Below are 23,172 nucleotides of genomic sequence, written 5' to 3'. Positions count from 1 at the left end.
AAACGATGCCCCCCTCCCAGTAGGCTGAGATTAGGGGCCCGGAGTCTTCCTAATCTTCCAGCTTGTATTTGGGCTGAATGGGACCACCTTGAAGGCCTGGGGGTTCCCTGAAGGGTTGGAGGCCCCTCAATTCTGCCCTCCTGTTTCTTGTCAACAAAAGTCAGCGGGAAACTTAACTCCATATGTCAAAAGACTACGGGCCATATTATCGAGAAAGGGCGATACATTATCGCCCCTTTTATCGGCAGAAAACTGCCGCTAAAGCGGCGATAATGGGCTTGATAATATGCCCTTCTGAATTCCCATAGAAGCCCAGGTTCTGGTGTTAACCTGGGCTTCTATGGGAATTCACAAGGGCATATTATCAAGCCCATTATCGCTGCTTTAGCGGCAGTTTCCTGACAATAAAAGCAGCGATAATGTATCGCCCTTTCTTGATAATATGGCCCTAAATTTCCTGCCACTTCTCAATCCTGAAGTCCAATGGGAGCAAACAGGGCTTTATGTGGTCCAGGTCCAGCCAGTGCTCAGCACCGGCAGTTTTAAAAAGCAGGTGCTGAGACGGGTCTCTCTTGGGCTCTCCACTTTTGCACTCAGACCCCAAGAAAATATAACTCTGCAGCAGTGCCACTCTTCACTGCCTGTGATGTAACTTCGAAGAGACTCGTTGTAAATCTTTCACAGTCCCATCATTTCACAACTGAAGCATTTTTAATATTCTATACAACGAAGCCATAGTTGTTGCTTATTTATCTTACACAACTAACAACCATTGGCAAAGCCAATAGCCATGACTTGTTGAAGGTGTAATGTTACTTGCCGTATTACATATCTGTGTGCAATGACAAAAACAGCATGATTACAGTCAGGCAGCACACTATGCTAAGCACAGATTTTTAGCTTACGTATTTTAAAGCCACGCTCCTAATTTCATCGCCCACGCCCCTTTGAGAGACCCCCCCTAGTTTTTTAATTCCACGTAAAGCCCTGGTAGCAAAGAGACAAATAAGAATACTGCCATGCAATGTGCTCACCAATGCCAGAAAATGGGCCCACACGCAGTAGGTGTTTGCAGGCGCTGTTTGTGTATCAGTGTTTGAACTTTGACTATATATATTGTCTGTCCACAACATGCTTCATCGCATCATTCCATTCTTAGTACGCGCCCAACACTGTTGCTCTCACTGGGATATGGTTCAAGTATGCCCTTAAAACCACTGTGATCTACTCGACAAAAAGAGGCTTGTGCAAGATGATGAATGTTTTCACTATCACACTTGGTGCTTGCTCTTAGAGGCTGGGTAACAGGTTGAACCTTAAACCAACTTCAGCAAAATCCCCCCCAAAATGGTCTTTCCTCAGCCTCACAAGATGGCAGTTGCATGTCGCACAATACGACTTTCTGTCAGCATTTCAGTTATCCTGAGTAAAGCAAGAGTGTGTTGCATCATTGTAACCAAGTGGCAGACATTCAACTTCCCACAGTAAGAAACTAAAGGAGCCTGCACTGAGCTACCTTTGGAAAACAGTGAGGCCAGTTAGAACAAGCATTCGCATAGACAATAGGTCTCGCTTTTGGGACCTTATAAGTGTTTAGCCATGCAACAGTTGGTGTTGTTGCACTAAGGATATTGTGTTGCATACCTAAATACTTATAAGGTCCTAAAAACGAGATCTTTTGGCTGTTTGCCAAATGCTTGTTACTGTAGCATGCAGCAGGAGGGAGAGAATCCCGCTAGACACAGCACAGGGAGGGGGGGCAGCGCAAGAGACCCGGTGCAGCACACGCTGCTGGAATGTATGTGCGGGGAGGTGGAGGGGGGAGGATGCTCCAGAAACCCTGTGTAGCACAGGCTGCTGGGATCTTGTGCGGAGGGAGCGTACACCAGAAACCCCTTGCAGCACACGTGATGGGACAGTTGGGGAAGGGGCAGAGGCACCAACAAAGACATGGTGCATCGTGCATACGCTTCTGGGATCTGGGCTATTCTGAGGTGGGGGTGGGGAGGGAGCGCGGCCGTGGACGTACAACATAGAACCGCTGGAGCACATGCTGCTGAAACTGTGTGCAGATTGGGAGATGGTGAGGGGGTGGGTGTACCAGATGCCCGACGGAGCACATACTTCTGGGCTGTGTGCAGGGTATAAGCATGGGTGGGCTGCACCATAAGCCCAATAGATCACACACTACTAGGATAGTTTGCATTAGGGGGCATTGGAGGCCCACCTTAGACCTCCCTGAGCACACACTGCTGGGGTTGTATGATGAGAGAGGACATGGCGGAGAGCTGGTGCAACACAGTGCAGGGAATGTGTGACGGGGATCCTCACGGGGAGCGACAGAAAGACCTTGGAACACAGACTGCTGGGGGAGTGAGAAGGGAATGTCATTGGGGGGGGGACACAGACCTAATAAATCACTCACCGATAGACCTGTTTGTGAGGAGGTGCACCTGACGGGGGCACACTTCGCTGGGCAACCGATGGAACACACACTACTAGGACTGTACAGTGGGGTTCATTAGGAGCGGACTGTTGCTCATCACATCCAAGGTGTGGGGCACAAAATAATGTTTTAAAGACATGTACCAGGAGCGTATGAGCAGGGAAGGGGGTGAATGTAATGCACACAACCAGGACTGCGCTGCAAAATTACAGTGACTGTTCTTCAGCTGGCCGTTGTTACCTGCACTAGAGAGATTGGCTGAAGGAGAGGCAGAGAGCAGGGGTGCATGGGAGCGTGCAAGAAAGGGCGTGCAGATGAAAAAGTGCTGCACCTGAGAGTGCACAGGGTTGGATCAGAGTGCACAATAGACTGCAGTGGTGAGCGGTGAGCGTTATTGAGAAACTGCACCAGAGATAGTTCAAGAGGCTGCACACGAGTGCACCGGGCTGCACCTGAGACAGGGGGTGTAGGGGTGAGCAAGAGAGTACATTGGGGGCGCACCGCAGACAGAATGCCTGACGGTTGTCCCAAAGCCAGTGTTTGTGAGGGGCACCAAAGAGCAAAGAGTTGCACCAAAGACTGTACATGGCTTGTAGCAAAAAAGATATAGTGCATATGCGTCATAGACATGTACATGGGCTGCTGCAAAGACAGAGTTTGTGGTGATCTGCACCAAAACATGGCACTTTGAGTTCTGCTCAAGGTACCGATTGCATGGGGTCCTAGTAATATGACGATGCAGGTGTATATGGGTTCTTGGGACTATCGGGGTGCATCCGGAGTAGAGTGGATGTAGGGTGCTCAGGGTGCGAGGATGGTACATGCACTTTGACTGGTGCAGTGATGCATTGGGTCATCGAGAATATATGGGGTTATGGGGACACCAGCGCATGAATAGATGAAGTGACGAGAATCAGCAGTTCAAGGGGATGCTGTGGTCTCAAGGGAAGATTGGGTAAAGGGGCGTCCGGAGTACCGCAAGTATCGGGGTGTAGGGGACACTCTTGGCCTGGGGATAGCTACATGGAGTGCAGCATGAAATCTAAGAGTTACATCAGCGGACTCAGGCAACAAGACGTGCGGGAGGTGCAGGAGATATACAAATTCAGCCCGGTGACTGACAAGGAGGGAGGGAAATAAGGGAGGGGGAAGTGAGAGGGAGGGAGGGGGAGAAGGGAGGGGGTAGTCAGAGCAGAGAGCAAGGGGCAGCTGTAAGGCTTAATGAGCCTTGACAAAAAGCCAGATGGCGACTGGGCGCGTGCACACTCGCGTAACCGCAAGCTTGAGGCCAGCAAAAGCATGTGGTAGCACTTTTAAAAGCCCAATTACTAAATGTCTTGCATGCACTGGATCAGGCGAGACCTAAAAACAGTAGTGGGTCAAAAAGAGGCCCATTTCTCCTTTCTCATTCTGCAGAATTGCGTAGTGTATCACTAAATTTATCATTCGGAAATATGTTTGTATCTTGAAAGTGTGGAGGCAGTGCTTCGTTAATTGAAAGTGCCTTTGAGGTTACTAAAGCCTAAATTAATTTTTTTGTGAACCAGCGCTTGATAAATAAATACGTGTGAATTGGTTAGTAAACTTATTTTTGCTTTTTACTGTTACTTCTGTTGTAGGGTAATCCTGGTGCGAAAGGACAGAAAGGAGAGCCTTTTCTTGTGTCAGTTGATTTGAAGAACAAGTTGAGGGTAAGTGATTCTTGTCAGGAGATGTAAAGAAAACATGTTTCACTTCCTATGCGTTGATTACGGCATTGAGGTGCTATTTAACACACCTGATAAATAACGATACCACTAGGTATGTTATTTATCAGGTGCGATAAATAGCACCTTTTACAAGTTGGCGGGGAATAACATGCAGATTTTCGTGTTTAACGCACCAAAATCCTCATGATTCAGTAAATACTACATGCTTTTCCCCTGTTAAAATTCGGCAGGTAACGAAGGTTGAGATGCTTAACTCATGCAATAGTTATCGGATGCGTTAAATACCTACCAATTCATATTTCCGACCCATGTTTAAGCTGAGGTTTACAGATGGGTCGGAATATAACAGTCCCACTCGTAATCAGGCCCTTAGCCCGTAGTAGTATTGTAGCAGGACTGAACGGGCTGTAGCTGGCACTGGGCGTTTCCCCTGTAGGCCGCCAGGGTGGGGGCTGGTTTTTTGGCCCCTGTGAGCCGTTTTTGTTAACAGGGGCCAGCAATATTGCCCCCCCTGTAACAAAATTGGCCTAAACCGGCTCTTGCAAACAGCTTTGGAGCAACCCTCCGCGACCGCCCCTCCCCCCACCCCTGGGGGCCGGCGGAGCATTTTGCCAGGGCTGGTTTCAGTTACCATTCCAGCCATGTATTTTAGTACAACAGAGTAGCCCTGCTCTAATACAGATATCACCTCAGCCTTGCCTTGTAGTATTTGGACATAGTATCGCCTAACACAGTCTGATCGTCTTCACAGCTTGGCTTTAACAGCAGCTAAAAGTAGTGAAGCAACATGCACATCCATTCGGAAGCCGTATCTTGGCGTTTCCCAGGTCAAGAGGGAGGTCACATACAATAAAATGGCGTTGGTGGTGGATGCGTGGTGTGGAGCTAGGAGGTACAGTGGGTGGGGCACAGACCCAGCTTCCTTTTCTTTTCCAGTGCACCCCTGCCTATGTGGCTCTGGTGCTAAGGGTACTGGGCTGGGTTGAGGGTCAGTGAGAAAGGGGATGAACACGAATTCAGGTTATCAGTCCGGCACAGGGTATCCCAAACATGATAGTTAGCTAATGTCAGGCTCCCAAATGTACCACGTGATTGTTAACGTGGGGCACGTAACGCCTCCAGTCACAAGATGGCTACTGCCTCTCGGGTGACAGGCTGTGCTCTGCCAATCACACTGTCTGCCTTTGTGGGAGGATACAAGAACAGCAGACGAACAGACATGTACGAAATAAATCCGTCTCAGTGTGTATGCATGTTTGTGTAGTTCGGGGGGGGGGGGGGGCATGCATACCCCACTCCATTGGCACCAGACTGGGCCTCTTAGTGTTGGTAAACACTGACTTAGCCAGACAAGCACCACTGGTGTGAAGTCTATGGACTTGTCTGCTCAATGTGTTCAGGTATTTTAGAGTGAGTGGATTTAAAATGTAAAAGTGAATAAACATTTTGAACAACAAACCCAACTATAAACGTGTATGTATTTGCGCATGCTGATACGTGTGTGGGAGTCTGAGATCTGTGGCCCAGATGTCCTATTTTCAATGGTTGTAAAAAGTGGTCGGAATTTGAGACCAGACTTTTCGCAATCATAATCCTATTTTGCATACAGACCTATGTACTTTAGGTCGATTTGCAGAATAAGTCATTGGAGTGGGTCATAGTCTGCCCTACCTAATTACTATTAATTAGGTTGGTCACTAATTGTATCAAGTTGACCATATCACAGGGATGGTGGCCTGCAAGGGTCAGCAGACAACCATCCATGTGAACAGGCCATCCTTTTTGAGACTGCTGAAAGAGAATGGGGCGGCGTTTAAAATATTAAGATTTCATTTTTTTAAAAACGTTTCAATGAGAGTTGGCTGTAGTGCACTGAAACACTGCTTATTCCACCTAATAACTGGACCCCAATAACAAAGAGGGGCCCCTTACCTTTTCTGCATAAGTTACCACCCCGACTTGGGAGTCAGTGACTTTTCAGTGGTTTGCAAACGGAATTTGGGTATTTCAAAGGGACATCCACGGCACAGCCCTTCCAAATATGGAATTTCTATCTAGTCACAGACCCATGTTAGGAGTTGGTAAATCTTTACCAACTCCTAAAGTAGGTTTTTTTCATGAACAAAAACGTTTTTGCAGTCGCAAACTCCGGATTGGATTGTTGACAACTGCAAAAAAGTTTAATGTATCGAGCCCAAGGTTACTTTTAAATGTTCTTCTTATCCACATCAAACTATGGTAGAAATTAACAATCTGCTTGAGGGAGATTCCAAAACAAAGGACACATCTGAATGCCCAGTTTACAACAGGGTCACTTTGTCTTCTATAAAATTATCATTATTAACTCATGATCAGAAAAATCAATTTTTTGCTTACTTTTCTTATGTTTTTTGTAGGGTGAGCCAGGTCTCCCAGGCTTAGACGGATTTCCGGTAAGTAAATTCCTGTCAAGAGACTGTATCTGAGCATTTGTTTCTTAAAGCTCAGCTTTTTTTCTTTGACCCCTTTCACAGGGACCTCGAGGTGCTCCTGGTCGCGAGGGGTTCATCGGTCCAATGGGACCTCCTGGCCTTGAGGTACGTTTTTGGTCCTTCAATTATCGATTGAAATATTAAAGATAGTACGCATGCTCTCATGAAGTTATTTGAAAACTGTCATTGTGCTTCCTTCAGCACAGACATGCATCATTACACAAGTTTATCTAAATTAATGGTGACAACCACATTCCATGCCTTTACGGACACTTTTTCCAGTCTTGGAATTTTGTGTTGCCACCTAAAGCATTCTGGGATTTGTAGTTGTGGTTGAGCTGAATGCCCACATTAGAATAACTCACCTGAGCAATTCTTTGTAAGTGAAAAGTCTTAGCCGGGAAACAGTGTCTGTAATGATATGGAGTGAGAAGGTCACCCTACGTAAATAAAATGTGCATATCTCATGTTATTAGGTCTGAAAGGAGGTCGGTGTTATCGGCGGCACCATGGAGCTTTCGAACCTTAAAACATTGTAACACTCTTCACTATTTTAACTCATTTACATGTTTACAGTGACATTGGTGGGATCTGTTGCACATTGCAAATGGTCCCAAAAGTGACTAAGCTATCCTCTTAGGTGAGCTTGACGAGGAGGCAACTGGACATTTCTCATAACTTTACTTGACGTCACTAGATGTATCGGTGTAAACATCCAAGCTACAGAGCAGACTGAGTTACATGACCCTTCCTCAACTGAAAGTTGGAGGAGACTGTTTGTCCCTTCATTACAATCTCAAAGCAAGAGTAGTTCTGGCTGTACATGGACTCACAAATGATAGTCTTGTTAAGTAGTAATAATGGGCACTCACCCCTTAATGGTCAAACTACTCCGGCAAACCATGACTACAAATAACCACAAAAATAACACAAAAGGGAGTGGCGTAATTGTCCAACAGTTTTACTATATAGAATTTGCTCTTCATTTTCTTCTAGTGTACACTTGTTCAATGTTGTCAATATCAATATATTCTTCTTCGGATTCGAAATAACAAGAGAGCCAAAGTGTTAAATTTCAAAACAATTTTTTTTTTTTTTATTCTTCAAAACATCAATGACTCAACCTGGCCAACGCGTTTCGTCCTCATATTGGACTTCATCCGATCTGTAAAGGATACGTACATACATTTAAATACATATCAAAAAAGAGTAACAAAAAACATTTTATTTAAATATCATAATATGAAGATAATTACAGAACACTGACTGTAAACACTGTCTCTCACCCTGCAAATTGAATTACATGATCATTCCTCAACTGAAAGCTGGAGGAGACAGTTTGGCCCTCCACTGCACCCTGGTGTCCATAGGCACTTTGAATGAATGAATGATTACGTATTTGTATCGCGCATGGCTACCCGAAGGCATCCCAGCGCTTTCAAGCAGTGACGTAAAGTGGCCATTGAAGGAGTGGGCATTTCTGTGGCTGCACAGCCCTGCTAAACATGGTAGGTAAGCTTGAACCAAGACTTTGTAACCTATAAGGAAAATACTTTTAAGCCCTTTGAACAACCATCAAGTAACTACATGTCCCTGAACTGAATTTTGTCTCTTCCTTAGCCTTCAAGCCCCACTGTAGAGCAGTGTACAGTAAATGTCCAGCATGGATTGATAGTTTTCAGCATGCATTTACCCCATACAATTGATATCTCTTTAACAGGGTTTCTGGTAAATCCTGTGGAACCAATTGTAATACATAAGGAATTTCTTTAAGTGTGAGTCTGCAAATGATCCAAATAACCAGTTACTCAGTAAAACTAGTTCCTACAAGCCTCCTTGAAAACAAACATGCCATCCATTGCAATAAGACCCAATTGTGAACACTACACTCAGACCAAAAGCAGACACCATAAATTACAAAGAAGGGTCCTGGCCTAATAAGGCCCAACCTATTGGTGTTAATTCACTTCTCAAGGACAAAACGCCAGCCGTGCCATGTGTCCGCTCTGCTGTCAGGGACAGAGCACAAGATCTGTAGGTTTCCGCCACAGTGCAGAGAACCTTCGTGGCAACATTACCCCCACACCACCAATCTAGCACTATGCCCATCCCCCTAGCTCATTGAGCCTGGCTTATACCTCCTGAGCCAGCTAACTTTGAAATGGATACCCAGCTAATGACACCACAAAAAGAAAAGAATAAATCCTTTAATTAATGTCTCCGCCAGTACTAGGAACATTACTCGTTCACTGGTACCTTCGCTCCAAGGAAGGACTGATTCACATCAGCCTCACATTCTCTACAGCAAACACCCTATCCTCAGAGTTGAACTTTCAAGATTTCAAGATGGAAACACAATCTACTTCTTAATCAGTAACCCCAGGAGGACCCCTCCTCCTTACAAACCTGTGCTCCACTTGCAGTTAGCATCTACACAGACAAAATAATGCATCCAAATTTAAATAAAATCAAAGCTAAAGACCACAGCTCGCATTTGGTGAGCCAAGAATGACATGGAGCCATTTTAGGATTTAGTGAGTTATTTAGAGTTGTGGCAGGAGTCCCACTGCCTGCCAGAGGGTGGAGATCATAATCATAATCTCTGCCACCATGAAAGTTTACTGCCTGCTAGAAATCTGTGCCTCCCTGACAGCGATCTCTATGCCATCAAAAGAGACGCTGCTACGCCATCTCCTCTTAAGGCACTGTCAGTTTGCTGAGCAGCCGCCATGTTTCATGCAGCCGCTCAGCAAACCTTTTTGTTTTTTTTAAAACAAACTCCCACACCAGGAGTTTGTTTTTAATACACACAAGATTAATGGCCCTGACATCCTGGGAACTTTCTTCTTCGGCTTTAGGGTAATTTTTTATTTTTTCTGTTTGAGACTGCAGGTTTTACCTAGCAGTCCTGAACAGGGAAAAAACAAGCATTTACAATGCAATGGTTTCGCCTTTGTTAAAGTTTGTGCTTTTGGTATTGCTTTTGACAAATGGTCTTTTCTAACTTCTTTGAATTATGTGTAAAACGTTGATGTGTTTTACTTTACACAGAAATATGGAGTGCCTCTCTGGAAAACACCCTCTCTGCACACGCCCTCTTTACACATGCCTTATCTTCACTTGCCCTCTCTACACACAGCCCTGTGCAGAGAGATCATATGGAGAGAGGCATGTGCATAGAGGCCGTGTGTTGAGAGGCTGTGTGCAGTGATAGCGCATGTTGAGAAGGCATATGCAAAGAAGAGTGGGGAGGATACAGAGGTAGGGTAGGAAGGCGAAAATGCAAGGAGTGGGAGGTCAGAAAATAGTGGGAGAGCAAGAGAGGACAGAAGGGAAAGGGAGGGCAGGAGTAAGAAGGAAGAGAGGTCAAAAGGAAGAGAGGGCAGGAGAGAGAGGGAAGGCAAGAAGGAAAATAGGCAGAAGGGAGAGGGAGGGCAAGAAGGAGTGGGAGGACAGGAGGGAAGGTAGGAGTGTGTGAGAGAGGGCAGAAAGGAGAGGGCGGCAGGTAGGAGAGGGAGGGCGGGAAGGAGAAGGAGGGCTAGAGGAGGAGAGGACAGGAAAGAGAGAACAGGAGAGAGATGGAGGACAAGAAGGTGAAAGAGAGCAGAAGAGAGAGGTGGAAAGGGAGGGCAGGAGGGAGTAAGAAGGCAGAAAAGAGAGGGATGGCAGGAGAGAGAGAGCAGGAAGGAGGAGAAAACCCAGTCCACTACCAATGAAGGAAGCACTGAAATCCCAAAACGTCAAAGTGCAAAAAAATACACGCCTACTAAAGAACCTTGGGGCCATATTTATGAAGGCCTTGCGCCACCGCCCATTCGTTGTTTTATTTTGGCCTACAAGTAAAGACCACGTGACTGCTATGATTTTCACCACTGGTCAAATACACAAACTTGTCAACATACAAGTAAACACTGGCGCAGCCCTTGCAGGATTGTACATCACACCAAGAAAGGACCAACCTAAACAGATAAAATATAAAGCGCCCACAAATCACTCCTGACACATCTGTTCAGACGTTGGTGAAACTATGTCCTTTATATTAAACAACTAAGCATTCTGCCTGAATGCAAAGAGGTGCAGTGTTAATTATAGAAATGCATATCTTAAGAGAGAGGCCCCTGTTGACACACGGCTATTGCATCAAATACTACTAAAAAAATACTTCATGCACGTTATGGACCCATTTTCCCGCTGCATGACACAAAAGCATGCACATATTACTACAACTTAGAAACATAAAAGTAAACCCCTCCCCCCCCGAAGAAGCAGGGGGGATCCAGACCGCTCAAAATTCATAAATAATGACACTTTCCAGGGAAATACACTGGAACGGAGAGATATTTTGAGGAAGACAGCAGGCCGCTTATGAATAAAAATGGGAATGGGTCTAAATGAGAGAGTGTCTGGGTCACATAGAAGAGGTTGACAGACCGTCTCTTCCATTCCGTGTTCCAAGCAGTCCCCTTCCCGTTCTGCCACAGGGCCTCAGCCCTTGCTCCCACACCCCCTGGCCACCATCACGCCCACTCACCTGCAGCAGGCAGGCCGCTCTGTCCCTCTGACCTCGAGGTTAGCGTGTCCTCGTGTCGAACCCTTGGCTCTCCGGCTCTCACAGCTAACTCCCTGGTTGAAAGTGCCTCGTTGATGTACGGTTTATTTAAACACAGGGCCCTTCTTCAATCGCTCAGCTTTGGAAAATGACTCATCTGGCTCTGAAAAGTTTACTACAAGGGACAAGCGAGAAATTGTGCAGACAGTTCCGAGTTTATGCTGCCGCGACCAGATGATGCAGGGCGTGTTTCGCCAGCATTTGCACTTCTTGTAAATGATAGTCGGAGGCCACGGCGTTGGCGGGCGGGGGATAAACTGAGCCGGTTTGTCTAAAGTTGCTTATTTTGTAGCGTGTCGGCTCTTGGCATTCTGCAAACATGGCATCACCCCGCACGAGGCGAAATGCAATATTGTTGGGCTGCGAGTGATTTCCCCATTCCCTGCGGAGGGAGGAAGACACGTCCAGTAACTTGAGACCTCTCCGCAGAAAGCTGGCGTCCCTCCCCGAGCTCCGGGACAAGTTTTGGAAGCAGAAGTCGTCGGACCGCCGAACCGCCGCCGGCCCAGCTCGGGGACGAGCCCCACCGAGCCTCCCAGCAACACCTGGTAGAGGCTGGGCCGCCGTCTTCCTTCTTCCCCCGGGCGGCGGGGGGGGGCACTTCCGGCCGGCCGTGCTAGGATTGGCCGGCCGGCTGAAGAAACCCCCGGGCGGGGATCGAGCAGGGAGGGAGGGGGAGAAAGGGAGGGAGGGGGAAGGTCACTCACCTGCAGACTTGGGCATAATAAGGAGACCCGTCCCGAGCAGCAAGGGAGGTGCCGGCAATGCCGGAACAGACTCGGGGGCGTTCCCGGCGTCGCGTGACGTTGGCAAAAGCCAAAGAATCTCGGGAACGCCCCCGTGTCTGGTCCGGCATTGATGGACAGGCCCCTCGTCCAATGGCTAGGCTCCATTTATGGAGCTAGCCAATGGGACGGGGGGCGTGTTCCATAGTACCTTACTGTACTCAATAGATTTCTCTGGAGGAGGAGCCTAACGGCTCCGCCCCCCAGCGAAACCTAAAAAGCATGTCAGAACGGCCACTATAAATAGGGCAGACAGTCTGAAGCACTGGGACTAACAGCCGGATGTCCATTAGGCTACCAGTCTAAGATTTCTGTCATCAGAACCAGCCAGGGGAGCCGCCGGTAGAAATGTAATGGCTTGCATGGCTGTAAAAAGAGCACACAGACCATCAGTTTGGCTGACAGTGTAGTCTGCCACATTTATGTGCCATTTCTGGAAAATAACAAATATCCCCCTTTGTCCACACCCGTGAAGCCCTGTGCACTCAGCGTTCCTTTCTCTCCAGGTAAGATTTGATCGAAGGCAGATCATTTTGAATGAGATCAAGAATGGTCATTAAGCAGCTGTTTGGCAGCAGCTTTGTCAGCCCTGCCAAGTAGCACGCATCACGGGTCAGACTAACGCACTGTAGAGCTGGTGGCAGCATCACCGCACTAAAATGCATTAGTCACGTATTAGAGCTCTTAGACCCCCTATGAGGTGCTAACCAGGCTGCATAACAAAAACAGCTTGAACGCTTTAAATTGGCTTTCTGGCAGTGTCGGCAGTGCTGTACAACCTGCGGAGAGCAAATGAATCGTCTGATTGACACAATGTGAACTGGATAGTCAGAGGCGGTGAGCACTCTGCTGTGTTTTTTAATATAGTAAGAAGCAAAAAAAAACAGGTTTCCCCTGCCAATCAAGTCCAGCCTACCTCAGTCTCCCTAATCTCATGTAGTGCTGTAGTAATGAATAACTACAGCTGCCTTAATATGGAGGAGGACAGTACTGCCATTTAGGGGTATATCTGGCGGCGCCTACCTGGACTTTTGTCATTTCATTTCAGGCAAGGCACTCTATCACCACTCATTCAGCAAATTGGCCCAGAGCAGCAGTGGCAGCTCTGTGTTTGTCTGTGCAGTTCCCTGCCCCAATGTAACCCTGAGTGATCTGCCTCCTCACCGTACTTATAGGATGTTCTTTCCCTTTGCTGGCTCGAGTCACGCCGCTCCTGTCCTTCGAGGACCCTCGGTAGCCCCCCAGACTAATTTTATTTGCTGAATGCCACACCAGCGACATTTATATTTATATTGCACCAATCAGGTGTGTAGGAGAGAGCACAAGGCTGTGTTGTTTGGACTGGAAGTCCGCCACCTCTGGTGTGATAATACTATGGGACCCTGCAGCTCTTCCTGCTGGCCGGTGGTCAGTACCCTCCCTCTCCTCATTAGCAGCCTCTGTTCCCAACTGATCTTTAGATGGTGACCAACCACCACTGAGAGGGACATACCTGGGTGAGGGCACAACATCACCCCTCTATCAATTGCTGGCCTTCTACCAGACATCTGATGCATCAGCGGGTGCACCCATAGCACCCACCTATTGCATTTTCCAGGTGCCCACGTTGCAACAAGTGAGGACTTCCTAGGCGCTACCAAAATTACTACTGCATCCTGCAAATCCCGTATAAATCTCCTTGGGCAGAAAAAAACGTGTAACTAGTATGTGTCTGTTATGAAGCGCTCTTATGCCGCAGGGCAAAAGTCACGCCACGTAAAACGTCCAACACTAACATACAGATCTGCCTGTCAACCACCCTCTAATCTCATCCTAGATGAATTTAGGATAAATCAGTAACCTTTGATGTGGGAAAGAGACACCCTCGAGTGGCTGAATTACACAGTGACCAAATTGTGTGATGCTAAACAAATACCAAGCCTCCTTTTTTCTGCATTATCATGTATGACACCACCTTCAACTATATGAGCCTCAGATGTGCCCCATATAAAACCCTCTCTTGTGTTTGATGTAAAAGACTACAATGGTGCTCCAGGGCTCCTATAATACAACTCTAAGCCACATATAGGGTAAAGATGACAATGGACTTTCCTATTACTCCACTAATACCTAACAGCATTGTCATCAGGTCGGGGCAGCAATGATTCTCAGAATGTTTAAAACTCTTAGCCATGTTAATTGGTTGGCTTGCCCACCTCTAATGAATGACTGCTTGTGAAGCTAGTGAGAAGCTCCCTACTTATTCTCGGTCACATGTATAGTGGGGGTGCTGACCTATCCCAGCAGTAGTGGCCGACCAGCCAGCCTTTTTTCACTGGAACTGAGGTTGAGAGAGGCACAGAGAGCATAGCCTGCCTGCCTCCCAGCAGGACCACACTTGCAGCTGCAAGCAGCCAGGCAGAGCTGGCCTTACGGGGGAGCAGGGGCGGCCTTAGGCATGTGCAAGCTGTGCACCTGCACAGGGCCACCAAACCCCAGGGGCCACCACGCCAATATATATCTTTAATATAATAATCCTCTGAGGATGGATACATATTTGCGTGGCGGCCCCTGGCAGGGATTTGGCGGCCTGTTGCACTTCCAAACTCCCTGCCCCCCCCCCCTCTTCACTGGCCTCCGAGCTCCACTCCACCCGGACTCCTTCTTCCGGGGCCCCCTACCTACGCTCCCTGCCCAGGGCCGCCATGAGCCTAGAACCGCCCCCGGGGGGGCAGTGCCATGAGACAGCACTGTGGCCAGGCCAGAAGTTGAGTCCAGGAGCGGGATTCTTCCCTGCAAAAACCCGGTTCAGTCTGCCTGCAATCTGCACAGTGTGGTGCACCACAGCCTGCTGCCCGATAAGTGGCTAATTGTGAGAAACTGCAGAGGAAAATGGTGTGAACACGAGAAATGGAGTGATTGAATCACTCGAAATAGCACTATCGCTTCAACTGGCCAAGATTTGTTCAAGTCACAGTCTAATACTTTCAGAATTGAAACATGTTCAATTCTAATTATTAACAAAATCCTTGCTTTCTTTCACCCATTGATCTGGTTGTGCTAATAAGCACCGGCAACACCAATAAGACTAGCCTATTTTAGGTGGATTTTCATTGCTGTGCGATATTTAGATACAGTGACTGAAAACTCGCCGCGAGACACTCAACTGCTAGTCCTTGCTTTTATTTATTCAAGAGAATGAGTCAAACAAAGAGCCACACATTTGACAGTAGAATCTCACTCCTAGATAGATTGAAACCACAGAAATGTCACACATAACCGATCTGAATACTTGGCAGCTATGCTTTGTGGTTTGAGATTTCTAAAGCAAAAAGCTGAGACATTCTGAGGCCCTTGGTTGTTAGATGTTAATATTGACATGGTCTGACCTTGAAAAAAGCTCATACAGATGTAAAGGCTTGCTGAGGGGAAACAAAGGAAATAGCCACAGCTACATTTTGGGAAATAAGATGTAATAATGAATAACGTTAAAAGAGTGATGTTGAGAGGTGCACTGTTAAATTCTTTCAGTTACTTCAATTTAATGACCGATCGCTCTACACCGAGAACACTATTCGCAATGGTAATACATGTGTATAAAAGTGCCAGTACATTGCATCATCCCTAAGGGCTCTGGTTTATTGAATGCCATTTGCCAATCTGAGAAAGAAGAGGCCAGCATCATAATAAAAAATAAAAAAAACACCCCCCAAAAAAAAAAAAAAATATATATATATATATATATATATATATATATATATATATATATATATATATATATAGGTCAGTGAGCAAGGGCACGGACGTGCCCGAAACGCGTCTGATGACAGCTTTTCACCCACACGATGAACAATAAAATTGAACAGATGGATATCTGACCTCGCCTGGGCGTGCTAATTCTTGGTCTGTGTGCCTTTCTGTGCAGCAAGCACTCGTGTAGACGAGCTGGATACACACACACATATATATATATATATATATATATATATATATATATATATATATATATATATATATATATATATATATATATATATATATATATATATATATATATATATATATATATATATATATATATATATAAAATATTGCGAGCCCAAGTCATAGGTTTTCACTTGAAACCATTTTGCAGAACTCCATGACACCCTGTCTAGAACATGTCGAGGCACCGCTGGGATACAGAGCGAGAAACAACATGTTTCTACTATTACTAAGTCAAAATATTAGGATGGTCAGGTGGGTGCTTATCAAAGATCAGTCATCATGAATCTTGAGATGACAGAAGAACGGGATCTTGCTCTGCGGCATCCAAGCAAAAATATGTCTTGAAGAAAAACTGTTGCCATTTAGAGAAGCAATTTGAAACTAAACTTATCCTCGAAACTGCATATACAAAAAAAATTGATGATAGACACTGAGCACAAAACAAGAGATCTTTTTGCTGACCACCCAGAGGAGATGCATCTTCATCAAGTACTCCCTGAAGCAGCTACTGCACTTCTAGTTTTTGCCCTCACAAAAGAACAAACTAGAGCAACCAATGATTCTAATGAATTTGTACTTCTATACAAGGAATATGCACCCTAACATGGCCTCTACCAGCTTTTACGACATCCCTGATAAGTTTCACTATCTCCATTCATCACAACGAGAGCTCTCATTTTCTGAAATGATGATGCAAGACTTTATACAGCATTTTATCTTTTTTCAATTAATCAATCATTCAGTAGATTTGTAGAGCGCTACTTGTCACCCATGACGGTATCCAGACGCTGGTAGGGTCCAGTTGATTAGCCGAATAGCTAGGTCTTCAGGGACTTTTGGAACTCTGTAAGAGATGGGAGGTTCATAGATGGAAGGGTGGCCCGTTCCATGTCTTGGCTGCTAGGTCGGAGAAGGAGAGACCTCTGCATCTGCTACGTTGGAATCGGGGGTGAGGGTTAGACGTGGGGCAGAGTTATCTGATGGGCAAAGCCATGTCTGCAGCCCTCCAGCTATGCCTCCTGCATGCCAAAAACACCATCTTGAACATTGTTGTATTAAATCATTCTGCAGACAACACGATATTGTTCTCCAACCATACAAATTAATGGACTCATAAGAAACCTGTATTTTAAAATCCTACCCCTCAAACATTATTGTACTACATATTGAAGTAGTGAGTTGTAATGACTTATTGTTACCCCTAGTAAAGCCAAGTAAAATGTTTCGATTGTCATTTGTGGTACTTAGTTTGACTAAACATTATGTTCTTTGTCACTTTAACTGTTTAGGAATAGGTTGTTTCTTATCTTCCTCTTGGTTTGTTCCTTGAACTCAACCACTTGACTAAAGGGTGGTACAAGGTCACCTGGAGAAACTTTGGTGGATCATTGTTGTTCAACAGTTGAGTATAGGTTCTGTGAAGCATTTGACAAAGTGTGTTAAACTTAAAAGGGTCTTCTTTCTCAGATCACCTTCTATTTTAGAATCCAGTCACACCTATTAGAAAGAACACTAAAGAAATCCTTTGAACTGTGATGTACTCTGTTCCATTTTGTTCATGATACATTTTTAACAACGATGAGTCAAAAGCAGCATGGGGGCCGGTAACATTAAATTCTGTAATACAAGTGGATTAACACATGCACTCACAGCTCATAAAATGTAACATTGTTTTCATTTTAGAAATTAACTTTTTGTTCAATTTTTTTTACAGGGGCCACCTGGACCACCAGGAGACCAGGGACAACCAGTAAGTTAATGTCCTGAAGGTGACCACTTAGATTCCCTATCAGTCATTGTTTTAAAAGATCTATTTCTGCAATAGAAAGATAATGCATGTCACTTGAATCTTATTTGATGTATTTAAGCAGGTAATAACTTCCCTTGCACTGTCTGATCATTGTGGTAAATAATAGTTTATTGTAAATAGAGTTCAGTAGGGATCTAGAAAACTGAAAGTCAAGAGTAGAAGAGGGTGAAATTGAGTGTCTGAATAGATATAATGAAAATATTGTTCGACAAATATTGTGGCCTAAATATAATTTAAAAAATATCGCTCCATGGGTATAGAGTTTCTTTTATTTACACCCCTGGGGTGATTTTTGTTTAAACAATAATTAGGACCACAGTATTTTTTCTTACAATGTTTAGGCCATGATATTCTGGTACCATAATTCAGATGGCAAAGGTGGCACGCTTTTCCAATGTCTCCTGACTACGTCAAGGTGAAGCTTTACCTGCCTGCGACCCACACACTGGACTGATTTTAGACAGAGAATGTCTTACCCATGAATCATGGGGACCTTGATGGTCCTTTCTCTGACTAAACATGGTTCAGGAGTTGGGTAATGGCAGTTCGAGCAGTGGCACCAGGCAGCAGCCAAGAACCAGGCAGCGGGCAAGAACCCAACAACCTCTGAGCTCTCTCAACGACGAAGCACTGGGAAAACGGACCTCTGCCCACGATCTCTTTTAATATTTGTTTAAGAAACGTCTCCATCCAACTTGTGTTGGTGGATTTGCAAGGCCAAGAATGTGTGGACTATTACACCTAGAGAGCAATTCTAAGTCCTAGTTTTTGGCAGCGACATTCGACAATCAGTAGTTAGTTTTGAGGCTTTGCTCTTTAGTTCTGTGGGGTTATCCTCGACCATGGGAAACTCTGCCCTCCACCTTTTTGATAGAGTCATCATGCTTCTCAATACTGGCTTTCATCTGATCATTTGTTGCCACAGCACACGTCTATAATACTGCGCGGGCGCAAAGGCAAAGGGATTCCCTCATTTGCATGGGGCCATGCCCCTATGCAAATGAGGGAATACCCTCTGATGATAGCGCTGGGGCTTTAAGTGCTATCGGTATTACAGAAGGGGACGCACAAGCATCTGCGGCCCCTTCTGTAATGCCAAAGTGCCCCAGGTATGCGCAAAGTGGGTACAAATGTTTGTTGTGCCCCCGGGGCACTTCCGTAATACAGACCCAGATGTTCAATGTCTTGTTAGGTAGTAGCAGATTCTGTAAATAGTCTGGTTGTTTCAGGACAAGCAACTTAACAGGGGCACAGCAAAGCTTGAAGTTAATCATAATATGCTTGAATCTGCAAACGTCTGTGATCACCCAGGCTTTAAATGGGAATCAGTCTTCAGTGAAAGAAGTGATGAAGAGGGAACCTCAAGGAGAATACCTTAAATATACACCATTTAACTATTCTGCAAATATGGTTTTAGATCTCAGAGCAGAGATGGCATTAAACCTAAGAGACTGCATTTAGTGAACAAGATTGGGGCTGATAGCCTGTGTTTTGAAATTAGGATAATCAGTGTTTAATGAAAAGAGTAGACAATGCGAAGGGGTAACAGGAATGAGAAGATGAAATGAAGATCTAAATTTTGTGAATTTAATTTATGGAAGATAAAGGGATTCAGCCCTTAATGGTATCAATACAGTTTAACAAACGGTGGGCACTGTCTAACAATGATCCTCTTAAGGATAGCTGTTGTTGCCTTGCTGGTCAAGAAACAGTCCAAAACCTCACATCAGCTCTCTCAGCGACTTCATGCAGATAATAAAAAGCCTTAAAGGCCAGGAATTAAAATTGAGGTACAACAAAGTGCATGACAATGGAGTTTGGTTTTACAAAAACTGCATTGGTGGGCTGAATGTGAAAACTTAGGAAGAATTAAATTACCCCAAGGGTTTTTTCGAGAGGAAGAGTGTCCCACAGTCATTCCGATCAAAGTCCGCTGTAAGATCAAGAAGCACAACCACTGAGGCTTCCCTATTGTCAGCACACACATGGAAGTATAGCCGACGGGCAGCAACTAAGGACTGAATCTAGAGTGGTAAGTCCTAAGAAACTATGAAAACTGATGTGCTTCTGGAGTTTGCTTGCTGCATGATTTCTGGAGGTTTACCTAGAAAGGGAAAAGCAGTGATTGGGAAGGCACTTTTCAGGATCCAGTGTAACCCATTTCAGTAGGATTTAAAATGTGACCTGCATTTGTTAATAATAATGATTAATATAATCATTTGTTTTTGCAAAGTGCTTGGTACTGCACATTTTGCCATTAGTAGTGATGTGCATCACAGGTGTTACTATAATCACATTTAATGAAGCTTAATGATGCAAGTTGCCTCTCTCAGTTTTCGCACCTAAGATCTACATGTCACAAACAAAACTTCCCTCACTGAGGTACCCTGAGAATGAAATGCAATCAACACTAGATATCAGAGGACCAATCCACTTAGGTAACCTTTGACTGGGAAAGATAGGATTTGATAGTCCATGTAGACTAACAATGTGGTAGACCTCAGCTCTAGTGCAAGTCTTTTCCGGCTCTAAGAAAATCATAGTTTGCACTTCAAGCGCCCCTTTTCGCCTAGCAGCAAGGTCTTTTGAAAGGCCATTTGTTACAATATGGTGTCCCCATGTGGTTATTTGTGGGAGAGTCATAAGGCAGCTACATGCCGTGGCCTCAATGCAGCATTTGCCTGCTTTTGTTCAAAGAGGAGTTTGTTGTGATTTTTTCCTACCATTAGTAAAGTAAAGTAAAGTAGTAAAGTAGTAAAGTAGTTGAGGCCCACTAGCACGGTATTTTTATTCACTAACACCCACTCCACCACACATTGCACCACACATAGTCTTCCACAATAAAGTGCTCCTACGTAACTCCGCAAGTCACAGCACGCCCCAGTTCGTAGAGAGCTGGGATGGCCCCAATGATGAAGCATGTCACAGTGGGGAAACCCTGGTGAGTGAGGGGACTCAAGAGAGACATTTTTCTTTCTTTCAGGCTCTTTTCTGACCATATTGGCCAGGAGCCACAGTTACATACTTCTTTATTTATAACCAATATTTAGTGTCAAGAGAAGCAATTTGCAGGCTGTTTGAACACCTGATTGGGATTTGTCTTTTGGCAACTTAAAACCCTTTTAGCCCTGTGATCATTGTGCTCCTGCCAGTGTAATTTAAAAAGCAACATTGTCGCCTTTCTGTGAAGAGCTAACCCTCCCCTGACGGGATTAAATTCCGAGGGCTGGAAGCCTTCCCTGCTAAAACTGAAACCAAGTAACAGACATTTATTTCATCTTCAGTGTGAAGCAAGAAGTCGCCTCTGCTATGAAGTAATCGCTTTCAGTTTTAGCAAAGGGGCCTCCTTGCCTCCCACTGCAGCTAAAGCGTTTCAGCTGTAGGAATTAACCTGGTTAGCCCTCCCCCTGTGTGGCAGCCCGGTATGAGACAGCTTCCCGGGCGCACACACAGCCGCACCCGAGTACTTCACAGGTCTTTTAAAGACCTTTTGCTTGTTAATGAGGCTTGGATGGTTTTCACCCCTTCTTAGGGCCTCTGCAGCTCCACTCTGCCGTTTGCTTGAAGAACCAGCCCCCCTCCCCCACCCTCCGAAATGTGACTCTAGGTGCGCCTCTGCCTGCTGGTGTAGAATTACGACGATGTGGGACAGTAGAGGACAAAGGTGAGATTTTAGGGTGGAGTCCGCGCCCCCCCCATGAGACGGTGTCGCGCCCCTCCCCCAGGGGGGTGCGCCCCACAGATTGAAGAACTCTACCCTACACAGTGTTGATTGATGCCCATGTAGTTGAAAGAGCCTGGGCCCATCTGTTCAGCTCCAATCCAATGTCAGTCTTCCAATAGTTCTTTTTAGCAGCATAAAAGCGTAGAGGGGGATATATAAAGGTCATAAATCAATTAAAATACAGTGTAACACAGAACGACTAAACCCAGGTCAAGTTTATCACAGGTTCAAACCTAGTTGGCCAAGACAAATCTTTGCATGAGAATGTAAAGATACAGGGGCACAGGAAAAAAACAAATCTTCTGAAAAGGTTCACTTTGTGGAGCATGAAAAGAATGATAAATTTGATGACGATTATGCATGAGAGGAGAAAGTAAACTTTCAAATCACCCTGCATCGCCACTTCTTCTGTAGACAGCATTTAGTTCTAACTATCCCTACTCTAACTCTAGAAGTGGCATCCCTAAGTTAGCATATAAGCAAAGGATTTTCAAGAAAACAAGTGTCAGCGGGTAGAGCTTTCCTAAGAAGTCACTCCATCTTAAGATGGATCTGAGATGTGAAGCCGCAAACAAGGAAAGGGGCGCAAGATGGCACTCAAGTGTTCTCTGTCAAGATGACAAGCAAGAATGGGGTGTCTGTCCCTCTCTACAATGCATGATATATTCAAAATTGTAGTCTGCAAATATCCCATGATGCTCTTCTCATGAATACTTCACAATGGACTCAGCCACAAACTTTTCCATGGCATCGACTCCTTTCACAGCCTTCTATATGTACGCCCCTCCGTAGCAGTTTGTCCTTGGTCTTCCCTCCTCCTCCTGTGTGAAAACACCTACCTCCATCTTATCTTCTCCAGGCCAGGCTAACTGTAACTCCTTCATTCTGCAACTTTGTCTAAGAGAACTATACCTCTACTCTTCACTAGCAAACGCTGTCCTTCTGAAAATGCAAACGTGAGACAGAAAGCATCCTATGAAACACACATGAGAACTTAAACATTTGTTTCAGAAACAAGGACATTTCAATGTGCTGCAAATTCGGGCCAATGACGTAGGCTGAATGAATTCACCATGCTGCGCATGTTAAAATTACATAAGCCATTAACATTCATTAAAAATAATTTCTTTAACTACATTAACACATGTCTTACACTCTCCATCATTAGCCTACAAAAGCATCTAACACAATGGATATCATTGGGTCACATTCACTAATGAGTCCTATTTACGAATCGCATTGGTTACATTTTCCAGCACAAATTGTATGCATTATCAATCCCTATATTAGAATGTACCAAGTTCGTAGAAACATGTTACACGTTTCACGGTTCTTCTAACATCTAACTTCTCTCATTACATTGAATAATATGTGAGTGCATTCTACAAGTGATTACATTGCACTCCTAACAGGTTCCCCACATAGGATACAAATTTTCCACTCTGTCATAGGCAAAAACATTAGTCCCCACATAGGGGTAGTAAGCGCTATATAAATGTAGCAATACAATTCAATACAATAAGTCACGATCAGAAGCAATTGGTTAAAAAATTATATTTAGAAATTCTTGACTGCTGACTTTTGTTACCGTGCTAGAGGACGCACCTTAGATTAGGAATTTAAACTGCGTGGCCTGATACGATTCAGTACCT

General features: G+C 45.1%; 1 protein-coding gene across 1 annotated transcript in view; it reads left to right on the top strand.

Annotated features, from left to right (window-relative positions):
• COL4A2 (collagen type IV alpha 2 chain) overlaps positions 1–23,172 on the top strand; it is a 656,575-nt gene that overhangs the window by 410,143 nt on the left and 223,260 nt on the right. The window contains exons 8-11 of the mRNA XM_086934754.1: positions 4,066–4,137; positions 6,552–6,587; positions 6,669–6,731; positions 17,701–17,736. Coding sequence (XP_086790880.1) covers positions 4,066–4,137; positions 6,552–6,587; positions 6,669–6,731; positions 17,701–17,736 — 207 coding nt within the window. The remainder of the gene's footprint in view (positions 1–4,065; positions 4,138–6,551; positions 6,588–6,668; positions 6,732–17,700; positions 17,737–23,172) is intronic.

The sequence above is a fragment of the Lissotriton vulgaris genome, chromosome 8 (assembly GCF_964263255.1).
Source record: "Lissotriton vulgaris chromosome 8, aLisVul1.2, whole genome shotgun sequence".
NCBI classification, from domain to species: domain Eukaryota; kingdom Metazoa; phylum Chordata; class Amphibia; order Caudata; family Salamandridae; genus Lissotriton; species Lissotriton vulgaris.
This window is presented reverse-complemented; position numbering and strand designations above follow the sequence as displayed.